The 26,653-nt window shown below is 33.1% G+C and overlaps 1 protein-coding gene across 1 annotated transcript in view; it reads left to right on the top strand.

Moving 5' to 3' along the window:
* LOC123251074 (fibrillin-2-like) overlaps positions 1-26,653 on the top strand; it is a 185,750-nt gene that overhangs the window by 99,867 nt on the left and 59,230 nt on the right. Inside the window, 13 exon segments of the mRNA XM_044680250.1 lie at positions 1,858-1,971; positions 4,461-4,589; positions 5,048-5,076; positions 5,078-5,168; positions 6,954-7,079; positions 10,285-10,434; positions 11,581-11,646; positions 11,867-11,992; positions 13,693-13,812; positions 14,801-14,923; positions 16,267-16,398; positions 17,452-17,577; positions 23,682-23,888. Coding sequence (XP_044536185.1) covers positions 1,858-1,971; positions 4,461-4,589; positions 5,048-5,076; positions 5,078-5,168; positions 6,954-7,079; positions 10,285-10,434; positions 11,581-11,646; positions 11,867-11,992; positions 13,693-13,812; positions 14,801-14,923; positions 16,267-16,398; positions 17,452-17,577; positions 23,682-23,888 — 1,539 coding nt within the window.

The following is a 26,653-nucleotide window of genomic DNA, read 5'->3' as shown; positions in this document are numbered from 1 at the left end:
TTTCTAGTGAAATTTATAATTGTTTATGCCCCAGTACTAGAAAAAACTTATTTTTCAAAAATTATACAGTATAATACAATTTATTGTATTATACTGTATGAATACAATTTATTCAGTTTAATATGCTTCCACAATTATTACAGGGATCTAGATTAGTTCAATCACTTAATCAATAAACATTAAGTAGGGATGTAAAAAAGAGCAAAAGACAATTTTTGCAATTGAAGCTAAAATCAAATGTGGAAGACAAAATGCAAACATATATACAAAGCAAACTATACAATATAAATAGAAAATCATTGATGGAGATGAGGTAAAAATTAAGAGGCTAGAGAGGATTTCTAATAAAAGATTTTATTTGGGAAGGCAGAGGATGGAGAATATTCCAGGCGTGGAATCCAGCCAGAGAAAATGCCCAGAGCTGAAAGATAGGAGCAAGAGGTTGGGCCCCAGGTTGTGTAAGACTTTGAAAGTTAAACAGTGGAGTTTACATTTTATCCTAGATGCAATAAAAACCTATTGGTAGTACAAGGAAGTGTCAGTTCTGTGCTCCAAGGAAAAGCACTCTGACAGCAGTGTATAGGATAAATTGGAGTGGGGAGAGACTTGAAGCAGAGTTATTGGAATAATTTCAGGTCGAAGGTGATGAGGATCTGAACCAAAGTGCTAGTTGTGAGTAGAGAGCAGGGGGTCAGATGTGAAAGATCTTGTGAAAACAGACTTGAGAAGGTGTGGTGAAGAATTGGGCAGAGTCCATTATAAAACTGAGTGGCTACAGGTAGCAGAACCATAACAGTTTACATTACTGCAATAATCTAAATGAAAACAACTTTAAAAGGCAACTGAATAAATTAGTGCAATATTGAGCCCAGTGAATAGATGATAAAACATAGCATCCTTACCTTGGAAGAGAGATGAGGGAATATGGATGCAGAACACTTCTTATGCTGTTACATGTGGCTACTGTTTTGGTCAGTTTTGCTCAATTGTTTTTTATTGTTGTTGGGAAGAGGAAGGGAAGCCTTTATTAGGAACTGATTGGTATTTTTTAAGGATATAAATGAAACATATAGTACTTTAAAGTTTTCAGTGTTTTAAGTTTTGGTTTGCCTTCCCACCATTCTAGTTAGGTAATTACTAGAGGTATTTTTACGTCCATTTTCCAGGTGAAGTTATTAAGGGTCAGAGGAAGATAGATTATCTATGGTAACAGTTTATACGTGTCAAAAAGTAAATGCTTAATAAGTGTTTTTGCATTTATTCTCTATGCTTCAATGGAAACTAGTGACATGCTTTTGACCGAAGGTAAGAGTTGAAACCATTTGAGTTATTTCTTAGATTCTTTGAAAAGTTCATTGGAAACAATTGTATTGTGATTATTCACTTATTATAATAGTATTCTTTGAATTCTATGCCTCTAATTTATAAATGTGACCATTTTGATTTGGATTTCAATGAGGTGCTAAACACACTAGTAATGTAAATAATGTTTCCTGGAGAATGTTTTAACATAATTAACAATTATGTTCTCACCACCCAAAAAAGTTTATCTTTTGCAAGAACTAGTAGTATGTAAGTTGATGTTAATTAGTCAAGCTTTCTTCTATTTATTAACACAGGTCCCCTGAAAGGAGATTGTTACCATAGTTCTAGCTATCATATACTCTGAAAAATCCATTAGATTACTAAAATCTGCAATTTAAAATTTTCAGTGATTCAAACTTGACTTTTATTGATTGCATTTAGGAAAGTATTATTAAACAAAAAGCAAGCTAATTTATGAATAGAATTTGTTAGTGTTCATACTATATTAGACATGGAGCAAAATAGTTCCTTTATATAAATGTTTCTTTGTAGATGTTAATGAATGTGATCATCTGTGTGGAAATGAAACATGGAAAAACACAGTTGGATCTTATAACTGTCACTGCTACCCAAGGTTTGAACTTACTCATCATAATGATTGTATAAGTAAGTACTTAAATCACTTTTTTTCTAACCCTTTCCATTGTCATATGGTGTACTTAAAAATGAAATTAAGGAAAAATTAGAATGGCAAATGTATATAGCCACATTTTTATATTATTTATCTATTTAGATCAATAATCAGTGAATACTCTGTGCTAGTCACTGTACTAAGTGCTAAGGATACAAAAAGAGACAAAAAACAGTCTCTGCCCTCAAGGAGCTGACAGTTTAATGAGAGGGAGATGATATGGAATCAAATATGTATAAAGAAAGCTATATGCAGGATAAATAGGAAATAATTTAAAGAATATTTCTAATTAGAATTATGATTTTTATGTAGACTATTTTTAAATAATCACAAAACAAATGGCTCTCCAGTTTTTTCTGTTAACTTGGCAAGAAATTAATAATATCATCCAAAATGACTGCTTTTTCTCCAATCAGTTCGGTCTAAATGGTAGATCATAAAATCATAAAATTAGAGTTGGAATGAACCTCACAATCAGTCCTCTACAAGCCCCTCATTTTACAGATAAGGAAATTGAAGACCTAGATAAGTGACTTGCCCAAGATCTCACAGAGATGTCAACTTTAACTCAGTCCCTTCTTCCATGTCTTTTTTTATTCCCTATTCATTTATTCCTCTGTGTATAATTACAACCTGCTTATATAGTAGTAGTCAATACATACTATCCTAATACTTTTTTTTAAACCCTTGTACTTCGGTGTATTGTCTCATAGGTGGAAGATTGGTAAGGGTGGGCAATGGGGGTCAAGTGACTTGCCCAAGGTCACATAGCTGGGAAGTAGCTGAGGCCGGGTTTGAACCTAGGACCTCCTGTCTCTAGGCCTGACTCCCTAATACTTTTAATTTCTTTTATTATTTAAGGAAATTATTTTCTAAAGAAAGGTTTGGAAGTACTAAATACATTTAAGCTTTAAGAAATTTTATATACAGCCTAGGAACAAATTTGTCCCTGTATTTTTTCCAGAAAAAACCTTATGCAATGTGAAATATAGTTTAGGGCAATGGATCTCAAATTTTTGGAATTGGGACCCCTTTCCTCATTCTTAATTATGTTTTTACATGGATTATAATAACTAATATTCACCATATTAGAAAATTAAGACATTTTAGCATTTTTATAAAAATATTTTTGATCTCATGGATTCCCCTGACAGATCTTGAATAGCCCTGAGAGATCCCAGATCACACTTTGGGAACTGGTGTTAGAGGGGAAAGAGTGCTGGATGTGGGGTTAGGAATTCTACCTCATATATTTACCAGTTATGTGATTCTTTAAATTCTCTTGGCCTCAATTTCTTCATTTATAATCTCTCTGAGCCTTAGTTTCCCCATCTATTAAATGAGGTACCTTCCTATTTTCAAATACAGGTAATCCTCAACTTGTGAATAGGTTCCATTCAAAACTTTTATGTCTCTTCATTATTTGGAACTCAGTGTTTTGGGGGGTTTGTTTTTTTTTCCACAAAAATAATTGTGTAAATAATGTTTAGGACCCCAAGCTACCGAATGTTAATTAAAAGAAGCTGAAATTTACAATGAAAAGTGATTTTTTAAAAAAGTTTTAATGAATGAACATTTTGGTTTTCTCACATTTCCCAAACATTTTTAGAGGATTGGAGAGATGTTCACTTGTCATCATTACATTACTTTCCTAGATTGATACCTCTTTTTGTGATATCCAGATTGCAAGTTCCTCTAACTTCTGTTCAGAAATTATATCCTATACTAGAAAAGGTAATCTGGGATAAGGCAGATGGAGAATTTACTTCTCCCTTATTTTTTTGTTGTTGTTCTTTTACTTACTATATCCTACACAATCTTTCTGTAATTCCACAAATTAGTAAATGCTTAAGAATATTACATTCAACTCTCACCAAGTAGACCCTCCCCTGGACTACAATTTCTGATAGCCTTACTTCAGCTGAGGAGTGTGAAAAGGATGTAGTTCTAATTAAATACACTTTTAAAACATTTTAGAAATTGACTGATATGGAGTCATTTGTAACCTTTGGTGAAAAGCAGAATATGTTACATTATTAGTTTTCAAATCCACTATCAATTTAGCAAATATATAAATTCTATATATATATTTCAGTGTTCTACATGGTATTTACTGTCTTTTATATGTCTAAAGTTCTTTACCAGAGTAAAGGTTGGTAATTTTTTAGTATATATCCAAATGTAGCAATCTAAAATGCAGAGGAATGAAATTTGTATTTTAGAGTGTCAAATTAAATCCTTACACATATTTATTTTTCCCAAAAAATGAAGATATTAACTATACAAGTATTCTTTCTCAAGCTTCTTAATGCCAGAAACCATTATATGCTTCCATAGCTACAAAATTTTAAATTACAGTGGTATTTAATATGTATTTTAGGTGAAATATGCATATTCAACATTCTAAATAATTATCCTCAAAAATATTTATCCCTAAAACTTATCTTCTTCTGTTTTCTTACAGATATAGATGAATGTGGTTCATTTTTTGGACAGGTGTATAGAAATGGGCAATGCTTTAATGAAATTAGTTCATTAAAATGTTTATGTAATGAAGGATATGAATTTACTCCAGATGGCAAAAATTACATTGGTCAGTATTTCACAAAAATAATCACTAGAAAAATCCTTTACTAAATGTAAAGAAAAATATATTTTTAAAAAATGAAAAAATGAGTGAATCACTCAGAATATATGTATATTGGCAGAATTTTTTAACTAAATGAAAACATTTTAATTGGAAGTATTGGATGGATAAATGGAAAGAGATAATTAGAAGTATGAAATAATGCAGTAAAAGCTTGAGGCTACCTTATCTACATGAAAGAAGGCAGAGGAAAAAAGTTAATAAAATAATTCTAAGAACAAGCATAAAATTTGCTATCTATAATGCTAGAGGATTTAACTCTAATGATTAAAAGATCATTAGATTTATGTGGACTTTCTGTTGCTATTACACTAAGTAACTTTTTGTAATCAATACCTGTCAGACATTTAAAATCTCTGTCTCTCTGTTTCTATTTCTATCTCTGTCTCTGTCTCTCTTTCAAGATAATAATAAATGTGTTATCCTTATTGGACTGCTGTTCTTCTGATGCCTGTCAGAACCTAGAAGAATCATTTTGATTCAACTGCCCTCCAGGTTATGATGTAAAAAGTGAAAATTGCATTGGTACGGCCAACTTTTTTCTGATGCTCACCAGTTCTAAGACTAATTGGTGCACACTAAATGGAAACAAGCTAGGAATAATTCCACTGAAAACTTTCAAAAAATCAGAAAATGGTGGAAATAATTCTTACATAAAATCAGTGATAATAACTTATATATGATCTCTTAACCTTTCAGGGGAAAAAAATCAGACATTGTCTGATAAGGATAAAGAACACGAAAATCAAACCAACTCTACTATTACCTCTCCTCAGACTCTGGTGGAAACAGCACCAGATCCTGAGACTCCCTCCCACCTCCCCCAAGACCACTGACTCTGCTTCCATAGCCATAGTCCAAGGAAGCAACTTGTGTCAATGTGGCATGGCGACTTACTTTGTAGGTATTGTATCCCCTGCCTCTTCAGCAGATGTTTACAAAACACTCATAAAGAATGTTTTCGTAAAACAATGACATTAGCACTGTCAAATGATTAAGCATCAGAAACATATGTAGTTTTATTGATGGAAATAACATTAAGAAAGATGTTTTGCCATTATACCCTGGGGATCATTTTTTTGTTGTTATTATTAGTTTTCTGTTTTTAAATTCTGCAATATGTGTTGACTCCCTTGCCTAAAAGTAGGGACTGCCTTCCTTTTCTAATTGTATTCCCAGCACATTGCATAATGTTTTGCATATATTAAATGCTTTCCCATTCATCCTTATCCCAAAAGGCTCATTTCTCTTTATCTTTAAATCAAGATTATTTTCATTTCCTATATTTACTAGCTTTATGACCCTGGGAAGTATAACCCTCTGCCTCAGTTTCCTCAGTTCTAAAAATAGAGATAATAGTAGAGCTTACCTTATAGGATTATTAAGAAAATCAAATGAGATAATAAAATAATAAAAATAGATTAAAAATGAGAATAAAAATTTTCTTCATATACAATAAGTACTGTTCCCTATTTTGTAACTCTTAAACTTTGTGGGTTTTTTTGCAGGTTATTTTACCTTATGTTACAGTAGGATTTGTTTTGCCATTCTCATTCAAGTAAATTGCTTCTAGATAATGATTAGACATTTTTTTCTATATATCCTTGAACAGGTCTCCCACAACATACAATCATAGGTTATGTACTGGAACTATTTATTGGTTCAGAGAATTCCCAAATTGAAGAAATTCCCTTAACTAAGGCAGGTCAGGAATTTTTCTGTAATTTAGAGTTTTCTAGAGCACTAAAATATGAAAGGACCCACTCAGGATCACACACTATGTGTCAAAGGCTAAATTTGAACCCAGGTTTTCCTGAATTTGAGATCAGTTATTTATTCATTATACCTTACTGCTTATATGTGTACATATATGTGTTTGTATATATATCTGCAGTGAGGGATATTTATGTATGTGCATTATATGTATATATAGAGTAACAGATATTTTCAATTTTGAAGAATGGTAATGAAATTAAAATGGTTGTATGTAATTCATATTTTAAAATGCTAGCATTTATATAGAGCTTTAAGATTTGGAAATTGATTTATGTGTTTTAATTCACTTGATATTAGCAACAATCCAGTCCTTTGAGGTAGGTGCTATTTTAATCCCCATCTTACAGATGAGACAGAAAGAAATTAAGTGGCTTTCCCAGAGTCACACAGACTCAAATCTGATTTGAATTGAGTTTTTCCTAACTCCAAATGCAGTTCTATGTATTTTTTATTTATTGTCTTGAAGTAGTCTTAGACTAATAAAATTTGTGTCAAGAAAGCTAATTGTGTACCATTTCTCCTATTATTTTACAGATATAAATGAATGTAATGAAGATCCCAACATCTGCCTTTTTGGCTCTTGCACCAATACTCCAGGAAGTTTCCAAAGTGTCTACCCCTCGAGTTTTGTATTGTCTGACAATGGACGAAGATGCTTCGGTAAGGTTTGAAATAACAATGTGGTATCAATAGTTATAAATATTACTTAGTAATTGGTATTACTTAATTCTTTAGTGGATTCTTGTTTCCATCATTGCAGATATCCACATCGACCATACCTACTACAGTACCTCCACACCTCATTTTATATAATTCTTGCCCATGTTTTCAACATATTCTCCATAGGGAATCAGATAATAGAGTTTCCTCGGATTCTTTTTAAAACATTAAAAATACTATCATTTTATTCTTAATGTAAGACCAATTCTATTTTTTGCATTCAAGATAGGTATATATGTGCTATGTAGGATCATATATATGTGTGTGTGTGTGTGTGTGTGTGTGTACACATACACACACACACATACATAGGTGTGAATAGTGTCTTTAATCCCACTACTCTTATTATTACCTTGCTATAACTTGCTTGTTGTCATGATGGAGCATTCCTTTAAGTTGTCCATTGGTCATTAGGTGATGATTACTTTTAATTCTTCTCTGATCATGTTTGTAGTACAGTTCATGGTAATGTTACCAGGGAAATAATAGTGTTTAAGAGATGAACTTTTGTGGTAGCAAGCTCATTGCATGATATCCCTTATCCTACCACTCAATTTTGAGTCTGCTACGACTTGTCCAAGTTAATCTTTTAATAAATTTAATGGATTGAAATAAAAGTTTATGTCATATCCTGATCAATATGTACTCTTCATCAACTTTATTTTACCATTGTAGAAGTTTGAATCAATTTCACTCTTTTGGCAACTTTATATTGTTCTGGAGCTCAAAACAATTAGTACAATGGCATCTGCAAATAAGATCATATAGATAACCTTGTCTGCAATAGGTAATATTTATTTTGTTTGAACTTTGGACATAATTACTCTTAGGACTTTGGTGACATATTAGGTGGTTCCTTCATCCAGTTTTAAATTTCACCTGATATAAGTATTCAGCAAAATATATATTATAGAATTATATGAATTCCCTGTGTTTTTAATATACAGACATTATGTCCAAGCCCTCTATATTACATTTTGTTCTGCTGGGTCAAATAATATTTTAAAATCAAGGAAATATATCATCATCAAGATCTTATATTCTGTACACTTTTTGGTTATTTGTACAATTATAAGTATGTGATTTGCTTATAAAAATCATCTGAAAACATTGACCTCTTTTCATGTTTTCATCAAGTATTAAGATAGATGGAATATGGTATGGAATAAGTTAGCTTCCACTTGGAAGGTGGAAGTCATTTACAGAATATCATCATCATTTTAATAATGATTTTTAAAAGAAAAAGCATATGTTAGATATCTTCTCAATTTTCCATGTATTCATATTTCTTTTGTAGTCTTTCCTTCATTATTATATTTTGATAATCACTCTCCAGTCATATTTAAAACTGTAGTAACTGATTCATCAATTCTGACTGAGTCAGAATGACTGAATGAGGAAAAGGATTTTTGCCTTAACTCCCTAACACACTTATTCCACATCAACTCAGAAATCAAGCCAGGAATAATAATGGATGGCAAGGTCAAAGTCACACAGTGAATCATTTTTATAATCCATGGCAGCTTAGTAAAACAGAGAGGCCTGTGTACACTGTGAATAGGAAGACATATTTTGTTCCATTTTTCCGGAAATGATTGTGACATAAAAAGAAAAGGCATCAATTTAGTGCATTTTAATAATTTTTACTGGAACCCTGATTTAATCTGTGATGAGAATTTCATTCGTCTGTAGAGAATTTCATTTACCAATACAGATACAAGATACCTTCTCTGAAACTTATAGCAGGAGATGACATGGAAGGTGGAAACCATTTACAGAAAATCACCAACAATTTATTTGAAAGGAGTAGCCTAAAAGATGTCATCCAGGAAATCTTTGATCATAAGAAGAGGAAACCCTCCTCTTTATTCTTATGGGGGCGAGGGGAAAGATAATGGATAATCCAAGTGCTATCTAGTACCCAAAGAATGTTAAAAGTCTAAGAGAAAAGTCTCCAGTAAAATGGGTAGATCTATGGAGGAGGAGTGGCAAGAATTCTCAGAAATAAGAAAAATAGTCTTCACTGTTTCAGAAAATATCCACATCAAAAGGATCACACATCCTTTGAAGTATTAAAATTTTCTTTTTTTTTGCAACATGGCTGATCTGGAAATATGTTTTACATGATTTCATAGTATATGATGGCTATCATATTCCTTGCTTTGACAGTGGGTTGCTCAAGGAAGAGAGAGAATTTAGAACTGAAATATTTTTTAATGTTGTAAAGAAAAGAAAAAATAATAAACTAGTACACAGGTTAAAAAACCATCTTGTTCATCTTCAACACTCTACTGAAAATAAAATGACTATCCTGGTCCACTTTTATAATTTTATTCCTGGAGTTATACAATATTTTTTCATATGCACATGTTAAGGATTAGCTATCTATGAAATTTACTTCATAGCAGGACCCAGAGAGAGGCCTGTTGTAGTCTGTGTTTTAGACAGTGATTTGTGACTATGCCCCTTCTGTCACATTCCCTGTGGCCTTTGTGTTGGCTCTGGGCTACCAACCAGAATGGTTCATCCAGGGGAAAGTTGCCCCAGCCTGTGAAAGAAGAACATCCTACTTTCTAGATTTATATAATGTAGAAAACTATGACAAAAATGACTGAAAAAAAGTACATAGAGACTGTAGTTTCTTTATGACATATTGGGAGTTTAGGAGTTCTGTCATTGATAAATTCATCATTTACTCCAGCCATTGAAGTCAACATAGTGATGAATCTCCCTGAATATCATACATGGATGACGGAATTAGGCCCATGCTTGAACTTTTTAGCTCGATAGGACCTGCTAAGGCATTTGACCTACTAGTTTTCAAGAACTCAGTTACTTTGATATAATGAAGAAGCATTAGGATAGGACTTAAGTAGAATAGTTAATTGCTTAGTTTTATTAACATGAGACTTGATTCTCCTGTAAAATTTTAGAAGGCAGACAAATAGAGATTTCCATTTGTTATGAAGTAAGATATTGTTAATAATAAAAATTAAGTACTTTGGTACATCCAAATATCTACCTCCCAAACTGCTGTACTAAACTGAATAGAACTTAAAGGCTTAGTTCTTCTAATCAGAGATACTTGCATTAGAACATTTTCTATCTTCTTTTTTTTTTTTAACATTTTTAAAAAACTGCTTAGATCCTCGCCAGAGCTTCTGCTTCAAAAATTTCGAAAATGGAATGTGCACAGTACCAAAAGCTTTCTGTACCACAAAGGCAAAGTATTGTTACAATAAAATATCAGAAGGCTGGGGTGACTCTTGTGAATTGTGTTCCAAAAATGATGAAGGTATGAGTTTTAAAATACTGAATAATTTTTTAATGAGAAAGAAACCATGGTAACTGATAAGTGAAATTATTTCCTCAGATACCTAGGCATGTGTGTTTCATTGAACAATCTAATCTAGATAAGTTCTTTAAAATCGTTAATAACTCATGTAAATGTATATGTTATACAACTCAATGATTACTTTATAAATGTTAGAATTACCTGTCTTCAAAAGGAAGAATATGGGAAACAATGGAATAGGAAAAAAATAACAAATTAGGTTGCAAATTTCATTGAAGATTTTATCTGGGTATTGTACCACAAAATAGCATGTAAAAAGTGAGAAATCACATTTTGAGAAGCTGAATCAACATAATGATTTTGCAGGATACTTTCAATATTATAAATCTATTTCATTATAGAGAAACAGCAGAGGCAAAATTATAGGTTAGTTTGCAGCAAATCCAAAGCTATCAGAGTGAAAAATGTAAAATATAAAGATGAAGAGAAGAATTGAGTGTATATATATATATATATATATAATATATATATATATGCTAGAAACAGGCCCCTCTTTCAAANATGTTAGAATTACCTGTCTTCAAAAGGAAGAATATGGGAAACAATGGAATAGGAAAAAAATAACAAATTAGGTTGCAAATTTCATTGAAGATTTTATCTGGGTATTGTACCACAAAATAGCATGTAAAAAGTGAGAAATCACATTTTGAGAAGCTGAATCAACATAATGATTTTGCAGGATACTTTCAATATTATAAATCTATTTCATTATAGAGAAACAGTAGAGGCAAAATTATAGGTTAGTTTGCAGCAAATCCAAAGCTATCAGAGTGAAAAATGTAAAATATAAAGATGAAGAGAAGAATTGAGTGTATATATATATATATATATATATATATTTATACATATATATATATATATATATATGCTAGAAACAGGCCCCTCTTTCAAAATATGTTGCTGCTAGCTTTTGCTTTTGAAATAAATACACATATGGAATTAAGCTAAGGAAACTGGTAAAAAAAAAAAGCACATTGTTTTCAGATTGTAAAATAGAAACAAAACACACATTTATAGGTTTTTAATGGAAAATAACTATTCAATGATCAGGATAAATTGTAATTCTTATGCAATATTTCTCTGCAGTTGCTTTCCAGAATTTATGCCCATTTGGCCATGGAATTGTCCCTGGTCTTCATGATACACGGGAAGGTATTATTTAATTTTGTTTTAGCAAGAAAATCACAAATTCTCATTTAATAATCACATTCCTCTGTTATTTCACAGAATACATGCACCTATTTAGAAAACTGTGATGCCATACTAAATAGCAGTACTAAATTCATGTCTTTTAACATCTGAAAATTTGCTTAAGCCCACCCAACTTGTCGATTGAAAAAACATATAGAAGGCTGGGAATTCTGTTTTTCAGATGTCAATGAATGTCTTGAAAGCCCAGGCATTTGTTCAAATGTTCAGTGTATCAACACAAATGGATCATTTCCCTGTGAATGCCCTATGGGCCACAACTTTGATTACACTGGATTACACTGTGTGGGTAAGTGTAAATTCATAGAATGACATGGTAGAGCTGAAAAGAGGCCTTAGAGATTAAAGAATTTCAGAGATATAAGAACCTCAGTGCCTGTCTTCTCTAACCTAAAGTTTTCCATTAGTGGTAAACCAACCTTAAAGATTTCTAATGAGAGGGAACCTTATAGTCAATCAATTATATTTATTAGCCAGCTGCTATGTGCAAGTCACTGGTGATAAAGAGAAAAATAGCTTGCATTTACTCTAGCATATATCTAGTTGTTATATCATTCAGTCCAACCCCTTAATTTTACAGATAAGGAAACAGGAATTTTCCAGGAATATGTTTGGTGTTTTTCATTTCATCCTTATACATCATACATATTTAAAATTTATACTACTTCAACTTCAGGAAGAGGTCTCACCTTTCAAATGAAGTTTTTCTGCCTCTTTTATTCTCCAGTCCAATCATGTTTATAATCAAATGGACCAGATAGTTATCTGAATTCTGCCCTTGGACAAAAAAAAAAAAAAAGCAAACAGTCCTACATAATTCAATTTACCTGTCCGCTATTTTACATACTGTGGATACAAAGGCAGAAACAAAAAATCCTATCCTCAGGGAAGTTATTAGGGTATGTTGATGTGGAATCTAGAAGCCCCCAAACTTGTAACCTAAAAAGATTTGGTGAACCCCAGTTTACTTAGTTTAACCACATAGACAGGTACAAGAAACAAGTGGATAAAACATGTAAATAGATAAATAAAGGTAATTAAAGATATCTTTTGATTACAAACTCAGGCTTCTACTAAGTGGAGATGAAAGGGTGCCTTCCAGGGATAATAGACAGACCAAAGGCTACAGAAGGAATGGGAAATTCAGGAAACAAGTTGATGACTCACTGGAATAGAAAAATATATAAGGAAGAGTTTTGTAAAATAAATCTAGTTGGAGGCAATTTATGACAGACTTTGAAGCTTAATTTATATTTTATTATTATATTATATTGCCTAGAGGCAAAAGATTGATATTGAAGATTATTGAAAAAGGTAGTAATGTGGTTATATGTGTCTTTTGGAAGGATAATTTTGGCATTATGTCAAAGTTGCTTTAGAAAAAGAAGAGAGAAGAATAAAGGAGGCATAATATAAAAGACTATTGCAATAGTCCAGATGAGAAGTACTAAGAGTCTGAACTAGTGTGAAGAGAAAGAGAAGTCTATAAAGTGTTCTGGAGGTCATATATAAGAAGTGGCTTGACTAGAACAATAAGCACATATATTATATAGTTGGAAGAGGAACACATTTGTCAGATTTACCCCATTCTTCTGCCCAAAGAAATATACACGTTGTATTTCCTCCTGGAACTATAGTACTCGTGCTTTAGAATAGTAATGGGCAAACTTTTTAAAGAGGGGGCCAAAGGAAAGAAAATGCTCATCTGTCAGTCTGTTTCCAAGGCAACTCTTTCGAAGTTTCATTGTTATCCTACTTATTGTATTCATCAAATTAGGAATAATGTCTCACAGCCAGATAGAACATTTCAGAGGGCCCGCATCTGGCCCGCGTGCTGTAGTTTGTCCATCACTGGGTTATAATGATCTTATATGCCATCTGGTGTCATATTAGTATGTGCCAAGAACCATCTACTCCCTTTCTCAGAGAATTGGGTGTGAATATGTACATGTATTTTAAAAAATAATTATTTTCCAAATTTTCCTACAGATACAAATGAATGTTCAATTGGGAATCCATGTGGAAATGGGACATGCATTAATGTTATTGGGAGTTTTGAATGCAATTGTAATGATGGATTCAAATCAGGTCCCATGATGAATTGTGAAGGTGAGTTTTTAATTTCTTGTCCTTTTATTTACATGCTAGGAGTATTTTTATTCATTATTTAAAATCACTCTGATGTTCTGCCAAGCATTCATTGCTTGTTTGTTTATACTGATGAGATCAACAATTCTTCTGTAACTGAAGAGTTAAAAGACTTGCCTATTGTCACATACCTGATATGTTAGAAGCAAGACTTAAAACCTAAATCTCCCTGACTACAAGAATTGCCTGCATACTAAATTATACTGCCTCCCAAGCTTCGTTTAATTAAATACATCCTTCATATATAAAGATAGTATCACCAATTGAGTTAACTTCTCTGCTTATTATAGATTCTCTCAATATCACTATTTATGGACTCATAGACACTGTTATCACCAGGTTTAAAGAGGTTAAATGACACACCAAGTATCACATAAATTGTAGAAAAGTATTCTGATTCCTCATTCAGTGTTCTTCCAAATCTTTTAGATATGTGGTTCATCTGTAGCCTCTCTACTCAGAAAGTGCAGACCTTTTATAGCCACCACTATTACCTTTTTCACCTACATATTTTTTATCTCACCTCCTTTATATGATATCAAGTATAGTAACCACTTTAAATTGAGTTCTTCATGACTATATAAATTTTCACTGTTCACAATTATATCATATTATATGAAACTGCTTCATTTAACCAGGCTCAATCAAATTTAAATTGACATCCATTAAGCACTATATGCCTGGCTCCACTCACTGAAAAAAAGAGTTAAAACTTGTATAAAACAAAATCCCTGGCCTTCCTGGATCTTACACTCTAAGAGGATAAATGCTCACATAGAGATAATTGCAAAGCAATAATCTGTGATGACAATTAGAGACGGTGATCTAAAGGGAAAAATTCAACATTATTTGCATATCAAACAGTGCCTAATGGTCCTCCATCATTTGATTAAATAGAGCATTATGTTAAGAGCCAACAAAATGTATTTGCATTTTTATCTCTGTTCAGACTTCAAGGAATATGCCCAGAATCCACTGCTATGTGCTTTTCGCTGCATAAACACCTTTGGTTACTATGAATGTACTTGTCCTTCTAGCTTTTCCCTAAGAGAAGATCAAAAGATGTGTAAAGGTAATGATATTTAATGAATAAAATTTAAGAATGTACTTAATTTTGTAAAAATAACTATATCCTATAAATATCAGCCATGCTCATATTGAAACTATAGCTGTTGTGTTTCTTAAATGAATTTGGCCTAGTGCAGTATACACTATACATAATACATAATATTTGGTATTGTACTGTTAACTTGGAAAAAACACAGAACTATTAGTCAGAAAAACCAAGTTTTGGGGGGCAGCTGGGTAGCTCAGTGGATTGAGAACCAGGCCTTCCTAGGTTCAAACCTGGCCTCAGACACTTCCCAGCTGTGTGACCCTGGGCAAGTCACTTGACCCCCATTGCCTAGGCCTTACCACTCTTCTGCCTTGGAACCAGTACACAGTATTGATTCTAAGATGGAAGGTAAGGGTTTTAAAAAAAAATGAAGAAAAATCAAGTTTTTAATCAGGAGAGGGATGGGGTACAATTATTTAGGCCTCCACACAGAGTCACTTGCTCAAAACCACACAGAGCCCAAGGCTGTGGCTACTCTGGGTACCATATCCCTGGGAATGGCAATAGATAACAGCTCTGATGAACCATGAAAGTTGGGGAACTTATATACCTCCTGGGGAACTGAGTACAGGAGAGTATGGTTGACTGGCTTCACAATGGCTACAAAGAAATGAGGAGTTCTAGACAGGATTATCAGGGAGAGGCTGATGCTTTACTATGGACACAAATGGGAAAGATCCAGGCAGGTTGGGCTACCTGAGAAAGGACTTTGATATAACAGGAGAACCTACTAGGACAAAAAGGGTACTTAACATCTGATCAAGTCCTGTAGCTCTACCTAAAGCACTTTAAGTTCTGTTGTTAGTCTGAAACTTGAATTTCCCTCCAGGAGAAATTCTAATGTGACAAGGTCAAACTTGGGGGTCTGAAGATCTCAAGTTGCTATAAACTTGGGGTTTCTAGATTGGTTTCTAGATTCCATGCTGACAATACTATATTTCATTGGTTAAGTAATCTTAATCTAAGCTTCTAGAGATCTGTTGTTCTCGTGATTACTTTGAATTTAGATCAGAGAGAGATGTGGGGTGGTACAAGAAATCATTTTATACTATTATTAGTCATTACTATTCTGTTCAAAATAAACATACCTGATATTCTCAACTTCATTCCATTAAGAAGTTTTTCAGAAAACTTGCAAAACTGCTTTAAGTCAGCCTGAATATTTTTGAGGAGGCGTTTACAAAGGAAAATAACAGTTAATAATGCAAAATAAAATTATATTTTAAAATATTTGTGCTTTGAACCTTGAACATTAGGAGATCCCTTTTGTAAGCTACAAAGCATTTTGTTTCTTATAGATCTAGATGAACGTCCTGAAGGTTTACATGACTTTGAATCTAAAGGCTTGATGTGTAAGAATATGATTGGTACTTTTATGTGTATATGCCCCTCTGGAATGACCCAAAGACCTGATGGGGAAGATTGCATAGGTAAGATGAGGAAAGGGATATTTATATTCATTTTTCTAATAACTTTAAACAGAAAAGATCAATTTGCTCTAAATCACTATTGACTAGAGAAAGGCAAATTAAAACAACTCTTGTTCTCACACCCCACACCTCAGAAATGAAAAATGCTGGAAGGGGAGAGAAAAAATATTTACACTAATAAATTGTTATTGGAGTTGAGAACTGATCCAACCATTTTGGAGGACAATTTGGAGCTGTTCACAAAGGACTTTGAAACTGTGCATACTTTTTGACCTAGCAATACTGCTATGGCATCTGTATTACAAAAAAAGGGATCAGAGAAAAAGGAAAAGGGAAACATTTATAGTCACTCTTTTTGTGGTGACAAAGAGTTGGAAATTGAGGAAATGCCTATCATTTGAGTAATGGATGACAAGTTGTAGCATGTGATTGTGATGGAATACCATTGTGCTATAAGAAATTGTGAGGGAAATGGTTTCAAAAAAACCTGGGAAGACCTATATGAACTGAAGAAAAGTGAAATGAACAGAACCAGGAGAACACTGTAATAGCAATATTGTAATGATGATCAACTGTGAAAGATGTAGTTACAATGTAATGATCCAAGATGATTCTGAAGGACACATGATGAAAACTGCTCTCCACCATCTAGAGAGAGAACTGATGATTTCTGAGTGCATATTGAAGAATAATTTTCTCTTTTTTTTTTTTTGCTTTTTTTGCACTATGGCTAATATGAAAATATGTTTTATATGATTACGCATGTTTAATTGATATCATATTGCTTGCCTTCTCAGTGGTTAGAAAGAGAGGGTGGAAGGAAGGAAGGGAATTTGGAATTCAAAAATTTCAAAGAATGTTTAAAATAAGTTTTTAAAACATAAAAAATATTTACCTGTATCAGTTGGTAATGTCCCCCACATTAGCAGGGCTGCTAGCTCAATACAGGATTAAAAGTCTACTCATTCATTTGACTGATACCTTGCCAAAACTTTTTGATCATCAGGGTTATAATACAGTTTAATTTGTTGTTTGCATGAATTTTTTCTAAAGATGAAAATGAATGCTGGACAAAGCCAGGAATCTATGAAAATGGTCATTGCATTAACATTGTTGGGAGCTATAAGTGTGAATGTAATGAAGGATTCCAGTCAGGTTCGTTAGACACTGAGTGCCTTGGTAAGTTGATATATGATTATATGTAATATCATTTTCTTGGGAAATAAAACATCTGTACTATGATAGCAAAATGGAATAAGAGCCCAATTTATATATTTTTGCCTGCTAAACAAGATCTCATTATCATGAAAAATTCAAGTAATTTGATTCAGTAGGGCATTTACATATATATGCTGTGTATGTTTGTGTGTAAATATACATACATTTGCATAATGTAAACAATGATCCTTAATCAAAACCAAGATTGATATCTATGGAAAAAACTATTATTAAAAGAGTGGAGCAGTAAAAATTACAACAAAGCATTTCATTCCAAAATTTAAAAAAAAATTGTGAACCAGATTATTTGAATAATAATGAAAAATAAATATGATACTTTAAAATTTAATTAATTTTTGATCTGGAACAATTTTATGAGACAAGGTAAATAATTTAAATCTTAGAGATTAAATTGTGTAAACCAGTACAAGAAAATATACATCCTAACAGGCCATTTTATTAGTTTACTGAGAAGAAAATATAGTATTTAAAATTTTAAGAAAATGAGCAATGAAGTTTTAAAATTGATTAAATAACATCATCTTGCATAAACATACATTTTTAAATAAAATGCATTTATCTTTAAACCATTAGAATGACTTTAAATTTTAATTCTCTGCCCACTACACAAATTCTAAACTATACATGTTTTATATATGTAAATATAATATCACATGCGTTTGTTTTCTGTTGCTGAAATTAATTTAATGTTTATTTAAAGTTTTTTAATCATTAACATAAATGAGCTATCGCCATTCAAATTTAAAATATTGCTCCAATGATACATACTTTAAACATGTAGTTCTATTGTAGAGCGTAGTAATCCCATCACAAAAAAAATATCAAAAACTTTCACAAAGATGTGATTACACCTCTCCATCAACCTTCTTTTCTTGTGAAGTTATATCTCTTTGGAATGAGCCATCAGCAACTTACTAGAGATACCCATAGGATTTAGAGGCAAAAGAGACCTTAGAGATCTCTTAGTTTCTCATATACAAAATGAAAGAGCTGAACCAGTCTCTTTCCCTGTGAGAAACCAAGGTTCCAAGGGGTGACATAACTTGTCAGTTAATAAAGAATAGATTACTTCCTCTTTTATGTTTCTTTAAAACTACACTTTTCTCAAAATCGACATAAGATGATTATTCAGTTCTATTTGAAATATTGCTGTGATGTTCTAAACAAGCTATATATTTTAAACAGATCCCCAACATTGTTAAAATTTTGATATTGCCATTTTAAAAATTCTGTTAGCATGCGATTCTATCATATAGGAAACATGCGAAGCAACTTTCTCTGCCAATGTAATTTGGCAATTTTTCTTCAATTCAGACTTTCAAAGCTGTCTGGACCACTATGATGTTAAATAAATCATTTGCACAGGATTATATAGAACAGAGGTGGGACTTTGAATCCAAGTCTTCTTGACTTTCCATTTTGCTAGGCTAACCTATACTACCAAGTTTAGAATAAATTCTTCAGAATCTATTTTCCATAGAGGTTCATTGTTGAGTATAAAGAACAGGTTTCAGTTTGTGACATCTTTTTGGCCTTCAAAATAAAATTATATATCTAGAAGGGACCTAAAGTCTCCAGCTTTCAATTTGACCAAACTTGAGGTCTCCACATTCCAAGTTGACAAATAAAATAGAGTGAACTCTGATGTATCTGCTATCTAAGCAGTAAAGGAAAGATGACCTAAACTGGGAGACTGAGAATTCCAACATGACATTAAGAAAGCTGAGAACAAAGGCAGGAAGCCCCCTGAGTTGGCAGACATGTCCTGCCAAGGGTTGCTTTCAACTTTAGGAGTTTGACCAGATAGGAGAGAAATACAATTACTACTAAATTTTTCTGCAGCAACTATACTAAAAATGCTATATCAGTCTCTATCAGCTCTCTTGGACAACAGCATTGTCTCACTGATAGTGCAAGTTACTCCAGTAAAATACTTTTTTTACATCTGCCCTCAATTTTTGTTCCATTTTAAGAAGTTTCAGGTAAAAAGAAGGACTTGTTTAAAGTAAGGAACTAATCCCTCCCTCCTTAAGCTCCCCTCTCTGAGCAGTTCCTCACTGAACACAGCCTGGGACCTCATTGGGCCTGATAATGTCTCAGCCCATGAAAAGTTAGATATTATCACTGCCATGAAGACAAAAGCTTATTGAGGCAAAAAGAGTAGTGACTAAATCTTGTTGAACTGAGATTATCATAATATCTTTTCATTCTGTTTACAAAACAAGATTTACTTGTCTCCACTAAGAATTCAATGGATAACCAGAGATTTCAGGCAAATGTCCTTTCTTCCTACACCCCCATGCTCCAGGTTGATGAAATAAATCCTCCCACTTCTAGCTGAAAGAAAAAACAAACAAACAAACCTCCACTAAGAGTCTATTTAGTCCTACTTTCTCCTTTTACAGAAAAGAAAGCTGCAGTCCAGGGATGTTATTTGCCCAAGTTTAGACAGGTAACAAATGTCAGAGGTGGAAATTGAACCTATTACTTCTATCTCGTTAGTATTCTGTACTCCATACCACATGCATAACTGGTTGAGCCACCCCAAGGGTAGCCATACTCCAGCTCTTAAAAGATATACCATCTGAGGTCCTGAACTCAGCCTCCTAACTTTCTATTTCTTTTCTACTCCTTAAGCCTTTCCATATGCTCTTTATCCTATTCATGACCTCAGTCACACAGTTTCCTAGTCCATAAAGCACTGCCCTCCATTTTTTAATCTCTTGTCCTTGCTCCCATTTATTTTGATTTGTCCTTTTCTAACAATTGTTGGATTTATGTTATCTCCACCATGCCCATTTCCTTTTTTTCTAATACCAAAACCCTGAAATAATAAATCTGTTCTAAGTACCCACTGCCATGCACCGTTCTAGTGCTAGGAACTCTCATCTAAATTGTCAGTTATCCTTCCCAGTTTTATCTAATGTGCAGTTTGTAATCATTTCCTCTATGATTTTATCAAAGTAATTGACAAAAATATTGGCATGCACAGAAAAAAGCAAAGAACTATAGCAATCTTCAAAATTTTCATTAAACTATTAGTGAATACCTTTTGGGTCCAGCTATTCAAACAGTCCACCTAGTTGTACTATCACTATGTCCTGTAGCCTACATCCCTTTCTCATTTACCACAAGAATGTAGTGTTGTCTATAACTATATGTAAAGCATTCTACTGATTTCTCAGCATAAAATATTCCTGGCAAAAAGGGACATAAGGGTAACCTGGCATGACCTATTCTAGATGAAACTAGATTGTCTATTTGGGGATCTCCTTTTCTTTTTTTGGTAAGTCAGTCAACAAGTATTTATTATAGGCACTTATAGGTAAGCAGTGGGCTAAGTTTTGGAGATGCAAAGAAGGAAAAAACAAAACAACTACAACAGAATAGTCCCAGCTCTCAGGCAGCTCACAGTTGTATTAGGGACACAACGTGTAATCCTCTGGCTTTCCAAATCCCAAATGATCTTCCTTTGGTCAAAATGTGTGTGATGGAGTCTGAAGTGCTCTCCTTACCCTCCCAAAACTGCTAGACAACTCAAATGCCTAATTTGAACAAAACCCACAGTTGGTCCAAACAATTATTGCTCAAATTATTTCAGTGGTCTCATTCATATAGGTCATACCTCTGATTTATTGATTAAATTGAGATGTGGTTTCACCTCATAAAGATATCAAAGTATAAAATCTTTTTTTTTCTTATTTCATTTAGGGTGAGTGTTGGTTGATTGAATCAACCAATCACATATGAATAAGCTATTCATTGATTTGGAGCTCCATTCTTCTGCTTTTGAGTACAGTATATATAATCCATTGCCTAAAGTTACTTCAAGACCTCGCTTATGTCCAATTTCTTTAATTGCCTTCCCATTAGCAGAATTGGTCAATATCCTTCTTTTAATTTTTCATGAGCAGCCCCTATTGCATTTTACTCTTTATCATAAAACTTTTATCTACATGTCATAACCTCCCTATTTCTTTTTACATAAGCTTCTTGATTTCAAAAGACATGTAGGCTAGCATAGTAACACTAGAAAAAAATGTAACTCTATTTCTAAAGATGGTACTGTTCTAAAAAAGACCATATGAAAATCGGTTGTTTGGGAATAAGAATGCATTTTCCATAAAAACAGGGCAATCAAAGGTAATTATATTTATAGGCCAATTAAAAAATCTATTGTAATTTAATTATATACCTGAAACATGCATGGTACTATGTATTTTTCCATTTTATGTAGTTCTTGTTGATCAAATAAATTCATAGTTCCAACTTGGGATACTACAAATACTTTCATAGTTCATGTAGGTGTGTCTCCAACTGCTTTTATTTATGTGAAGTGAAAAGATTATACTTCCCTGCTAAAGGAGGAAGGTTTCTTGCTCTCTTTCGCTTTATCTCCCACCTTTAGAATACAGATATCACCAATATTTTCCATGCACTCCCCTTCTCTCATTCAATGACTTTCTTTCTAGTCTAGAAAATGGAGAAGGCCCAAATCCCTTCACCAGACAGAAACTGCAACTCAGTTCACTATTTCTAGGAGGAAAATAGATTCATGTTGCTTCCCCTTTTTGTGAAGTAAAGTGTAAATCAATGAATTTTTTTTCATTTTATTCCAGAAACTTCAGAAAGAAAGATCCTAGCAACTTCAGACAATGAATCTATTTTCTATGTGTCTGTTTCTGTCTCTCACATCCTGTTCCTAATAATAAAATACATAAAAACCAGTAATTACTATGTTCTATCACATTTGCATCAGCTTTTAATACTAATAGAATAGAAAATAAATAAACTTTAAAGAATAGAGGGACTTTGAACTTAACATATACTTTCCAGATCAGGGAAAGAGAAGAGAGGAGAGACAGGCAAAAATTACCATCTATTCTTCTGAATGGAAAAATAAGCAACAGCCAGTCTTCCCAGGTACACCTCTTCCTTTAGTTTCAGGAAGTTCTTAACAGCTGTGGAAGACTGAGGCAGCATCATTATATGGCCTTCCTAATCCCTGCAGCCCTGCCTACCTCCACACTCACTACAGGTTCCCTCAGAACCCCTTCACAGAATATCCACATCCTATACAAATATATCTTTTCTCTTGCAAAGACTTGTCCTTCAGGGAAAAGGAACGATAACATTGTTTCTTTAAAAGTATAGTCTCATTTGTAGTTAGTGGTTAAAAAACAAACAATATGTCTATCCTTTCAAGTCAGTTACATTTTTGCTGCTCTAAATTCTTTATTATTTTTGTTTTCTGTGGAGGGGGAGGAAGTGCTATACTAGCATATCTTTTTATTCCCACCAAGTAAGGAAAGCTCTCTTGGTTTCTACTGAGAAGGATTCATGTCACTAGTGATGGTGACTCCTCACTAATTAAATATCAGCAGGATAGAGACTGAGAAAATGCAGCGAGGATAGGAAAGGAAAGAAGGCAAAGATGGGAGATGAGAAGGAAGGACTATGGTAGAAAGGAAACTATTACCTCGAATTCTAACTTTGACAAACATTGGAGTAAGATGGAATAAAGGGATATTATTAAGAGATGGGAAAATATGATAGGTAACAAGTTTTGGTGGAAGAGAAAGAATAGGAATTGCTCAGTCCTCTGAGCTCTTTTGGTCACTGAAAGGTAATAACATATCTTACAAGTTTTAGTCAAATTTAATAAATATTTTATTAAAAGTTTTTTTGAGCTTTAATTGAGCTAATAATTCTTGTGTTCAAATATGTATAAATTTCCCATACTTAGAGTCCATAGTAATGCCATTCTAAGATCAAAGCAAATACACAATATATGATATAATATACATGATATATAAAATTTTTTTGCCTCTTAAAGAAAATTTCTGTGATACCTTAAATAGTGATGATCATCTTTCAGAAATGTTTTGAGGTAATTATAGCAAAGGTGGTCACTGAAAAAAACATTTTTTGAATAACCATCATTGGCAGACATATTTAAGATTACCTTGTAAACATTGATAATAAATAATAACCAAGATAGACCTTTACAGTAATCCCATTTTTCCTCTACTCTTTTCATGCAGACAACAGAAAAGGATTCTGTTTTGCAGAAGTTCTACAATCAATGTGTCACATGACTGCCAGTAGCCGGAACCTTGTCAGGAAGACAGAATGTTGCTGCAATGAAAGATGGAGTTGGGGAAACCAATGTGAACTTTGCCCACTTTCTGGAACTAACCAGTACAAAAAGATTTTTCCTCATGGCCTAGGATATGCCACAGATGGAAGAGGTATGAATTGATACCCAGTGAACATCCATAATTCATTCTAGTTTTAATCAATGAAAAGTATGATTTGTTTTAAATACTTAATATTAAAAGAAAAATTGATCTTATTATTATTTAACATTTTGATAAATTCTTTTGTATTTCTGTCAAAAAGATCCCGTAAATTCAAACTAAGTACTAATGAAGTATTCTGCAAGTAAAAATCAACTAGATCTTTTTTTATATATAGGTTACTTTTTTGTAAAACGTAGCTTCTACTAACACAAAAATAATATGTTCCAATTAAAAATATTTTCCATTAGTTGGTTAAATATGCTTAAATACATTATATAAATTATATTAACTATTAATGTTACTGAGGAAGCCCCTTTTCTACATATTACTGTAAAGACACTAATTTTTTAGGTTGATGGATTATGAACTTCAAGTGTAAAGTTTTAGGGATAAAAGGGCATTTCTTGATATATTTTTATACTTTTTAGTTGATTGAGAAATTCCGCCAGAGAAAGTCTTCATATGGTTGAGGTAGACATCCCATTAAGACATCAACAAGTTTAAGGACTGTCAGTAACCCTCAATCTGTTTTAACCCATCTGAAGATCTGGTTATATTGAGGTTTGGCCACTGCACATACTACAGTGTCTTGGAGCCATTGGAAAGGATTGGGTATTCATCAAAATTGGACATGTACTAAACCCACCAAAGAATTGAATGGAAACCAAAAGTAGATGCAACTGCACTGAAAAAGATTCAGCAAGCCCTCATATCAAAGGTGCTAGTACTTCCTGAATACCCCATATGCACCACAGAGTAAGAGTATATCCTGGTTCTCACCCACAACTGCTCCCACAAAAGTAGAGGAAGAGCAACAGAGGGAGAGGTAATTGGGAAATCTATGGAGAATCCACAGTGGCTCATTTTTCTAGGCCATATTAGCAAAGAAAAGCAGTCACAGGACAGGACAGAGGGTAGAACCAGTGAAGTCTGCACAGAAGCTTCCAGTAGGGAAACTAGACTGGTTGTATAACTATAAACCAGGCAATTAAGAGCAAGAAGTACCAGCCAAGAGCCATCTTGTTTGCATGCCTAGCAGGTGGTCAGATCCAACATGGACTCATGAATACCTAGTCAAGGAAGGCAGATCAATAGCAACTTAACAATTCTGTCACTCTGACCCTGCAATCTGATCTTGTGTTTAGCTGACAGACATGAGCTGGGACTTGTAACTAGCAACTAGAACAAGGAAATACAAGACTTAGAAGTGTACCTGAAGTTATCTCATTCTGAAAATGCAAGATCTGCTGGCCAGATAATAGGCACTTAAGCAAAAACAAAACAAACAAAAAAACAAACAAAAAAAAAAACAGGGCAAAGCTATATTTTCAAACTTGAGTTGGGAGCTGATAAATCTCAAGCCAGAAAGGATGAAATCTGACCTCTTCAGAGATTAGTTAAGTTAGAATACACTGAAAGTTTGCATCTTCCTGGTCTGAAGCATATTCTGGGACCCTTATAGAATACAGCACTTAGTAGCCAAAGAAAGCCATAATAGGACTCCAATTGATAAATTTAATCTAGAATTACAGAGAACATTTCCCTAACACAAAGTCCAAATTCACAATGTAAGTCTCAAAGATGTGTGACATTGACAATAAAGAACACCAGCTATTCTTAAGAAAAAACTCAGAAGAGAATAACTTTATCCCCTAAAGAAAAATTCCAATTTAGCCACAAGGTCAACTAGAACTCCTGGAAACAGTGAAGCAAGAGTTTAAAATTTTACATAAAAGAAATGTGAGCCCTAGGTAAAAGAATTAGAAATGTATTAATAATAATAACTAGCATGTATGTCAAGATTTACAAATATTATTTCATTAAATTTTCTCAACAACCTTGCATAGTAGATGAGGAAACTGAGACAAATAGGTTAAGTGCCTTTCTCAAAGTCACAGAGCTAGTGAGACTGCATTTGAACTCAGATCTTCCTGACCCCACACCCAGCACCCTATCCATTGCATCAGCTAGATACCTAAAAGATCCCTAGTGAAAAGACGTGCAAGAATAATTATTAGCTTAGTACAAAGGATACAAAATCTTACCTAATTAATAGATTCATTGAAAATTCAGTAGAATCAAACAGAAGCTAATGGACTTCATGATATAGCAAAAAAAATATGAAAGCCAAAAGGTTAAAAAAATAGAAAACATTTTAAGATTATCCATTTTATAAAAACTGAAGCCTGGCTTAGTGGTATACCTTTATATCCCTACTTCTAAGGATGATGAGGATGGTGGATTGCTTGAAATCAGAAGTTGCTATAGCAAAATCCAGTGGCATAAGCCTTTTTTGGGTATCTGCTCTAAATTTGGCACTAATATGTTGAACCTCTGGGTGGAAGGTCTGAAGAAGAACGAACTAATTCAGGTCAAAAATGAAGCAGGTGAAAGCTCTCACACTGACCAGTAAGGATCATCTGGAAAATGGAGACCCAATCTCACAAAGAAAGAAAAAATACAATAAACAACTAACATGGAAAACAAGAGGAGAAAAAAATCAAAGGATAATTAGATTAATTGAAAAATCATTTTTAGAAAATATGTTTCAGATATTCATAAATTTAAAATTCCCAAACCTATTAAAATAGAAAAAATGTGAAAATAAAAACCCTAAAATGAAAATTCACAAGGAATGTCATATTAAAACTATAGAGTTTCCAGGTCATAGAAGTATGCACCAACTATAAAAAAAAAAAGAATTCAAGTTCCAA

This window comes from Gracilinanus agilis, chromosome 1 (assembly GCF_016433145.1).
Source record: "Gracilinanus agilis isolate LMUSP501 chromosome 1, AgileGrace, whole genome shotgun sequence".
Classification (NCBI taxonomy): Eukaryota; Metazoa; Chordata; class Mammalia; order Didelphimorphia; family Didelphidae; genus Gracilinanus; species Gracilinanus agilis.
This window is presented reverse-complemented; position numbering and strand designations above follow the sequence as displayed.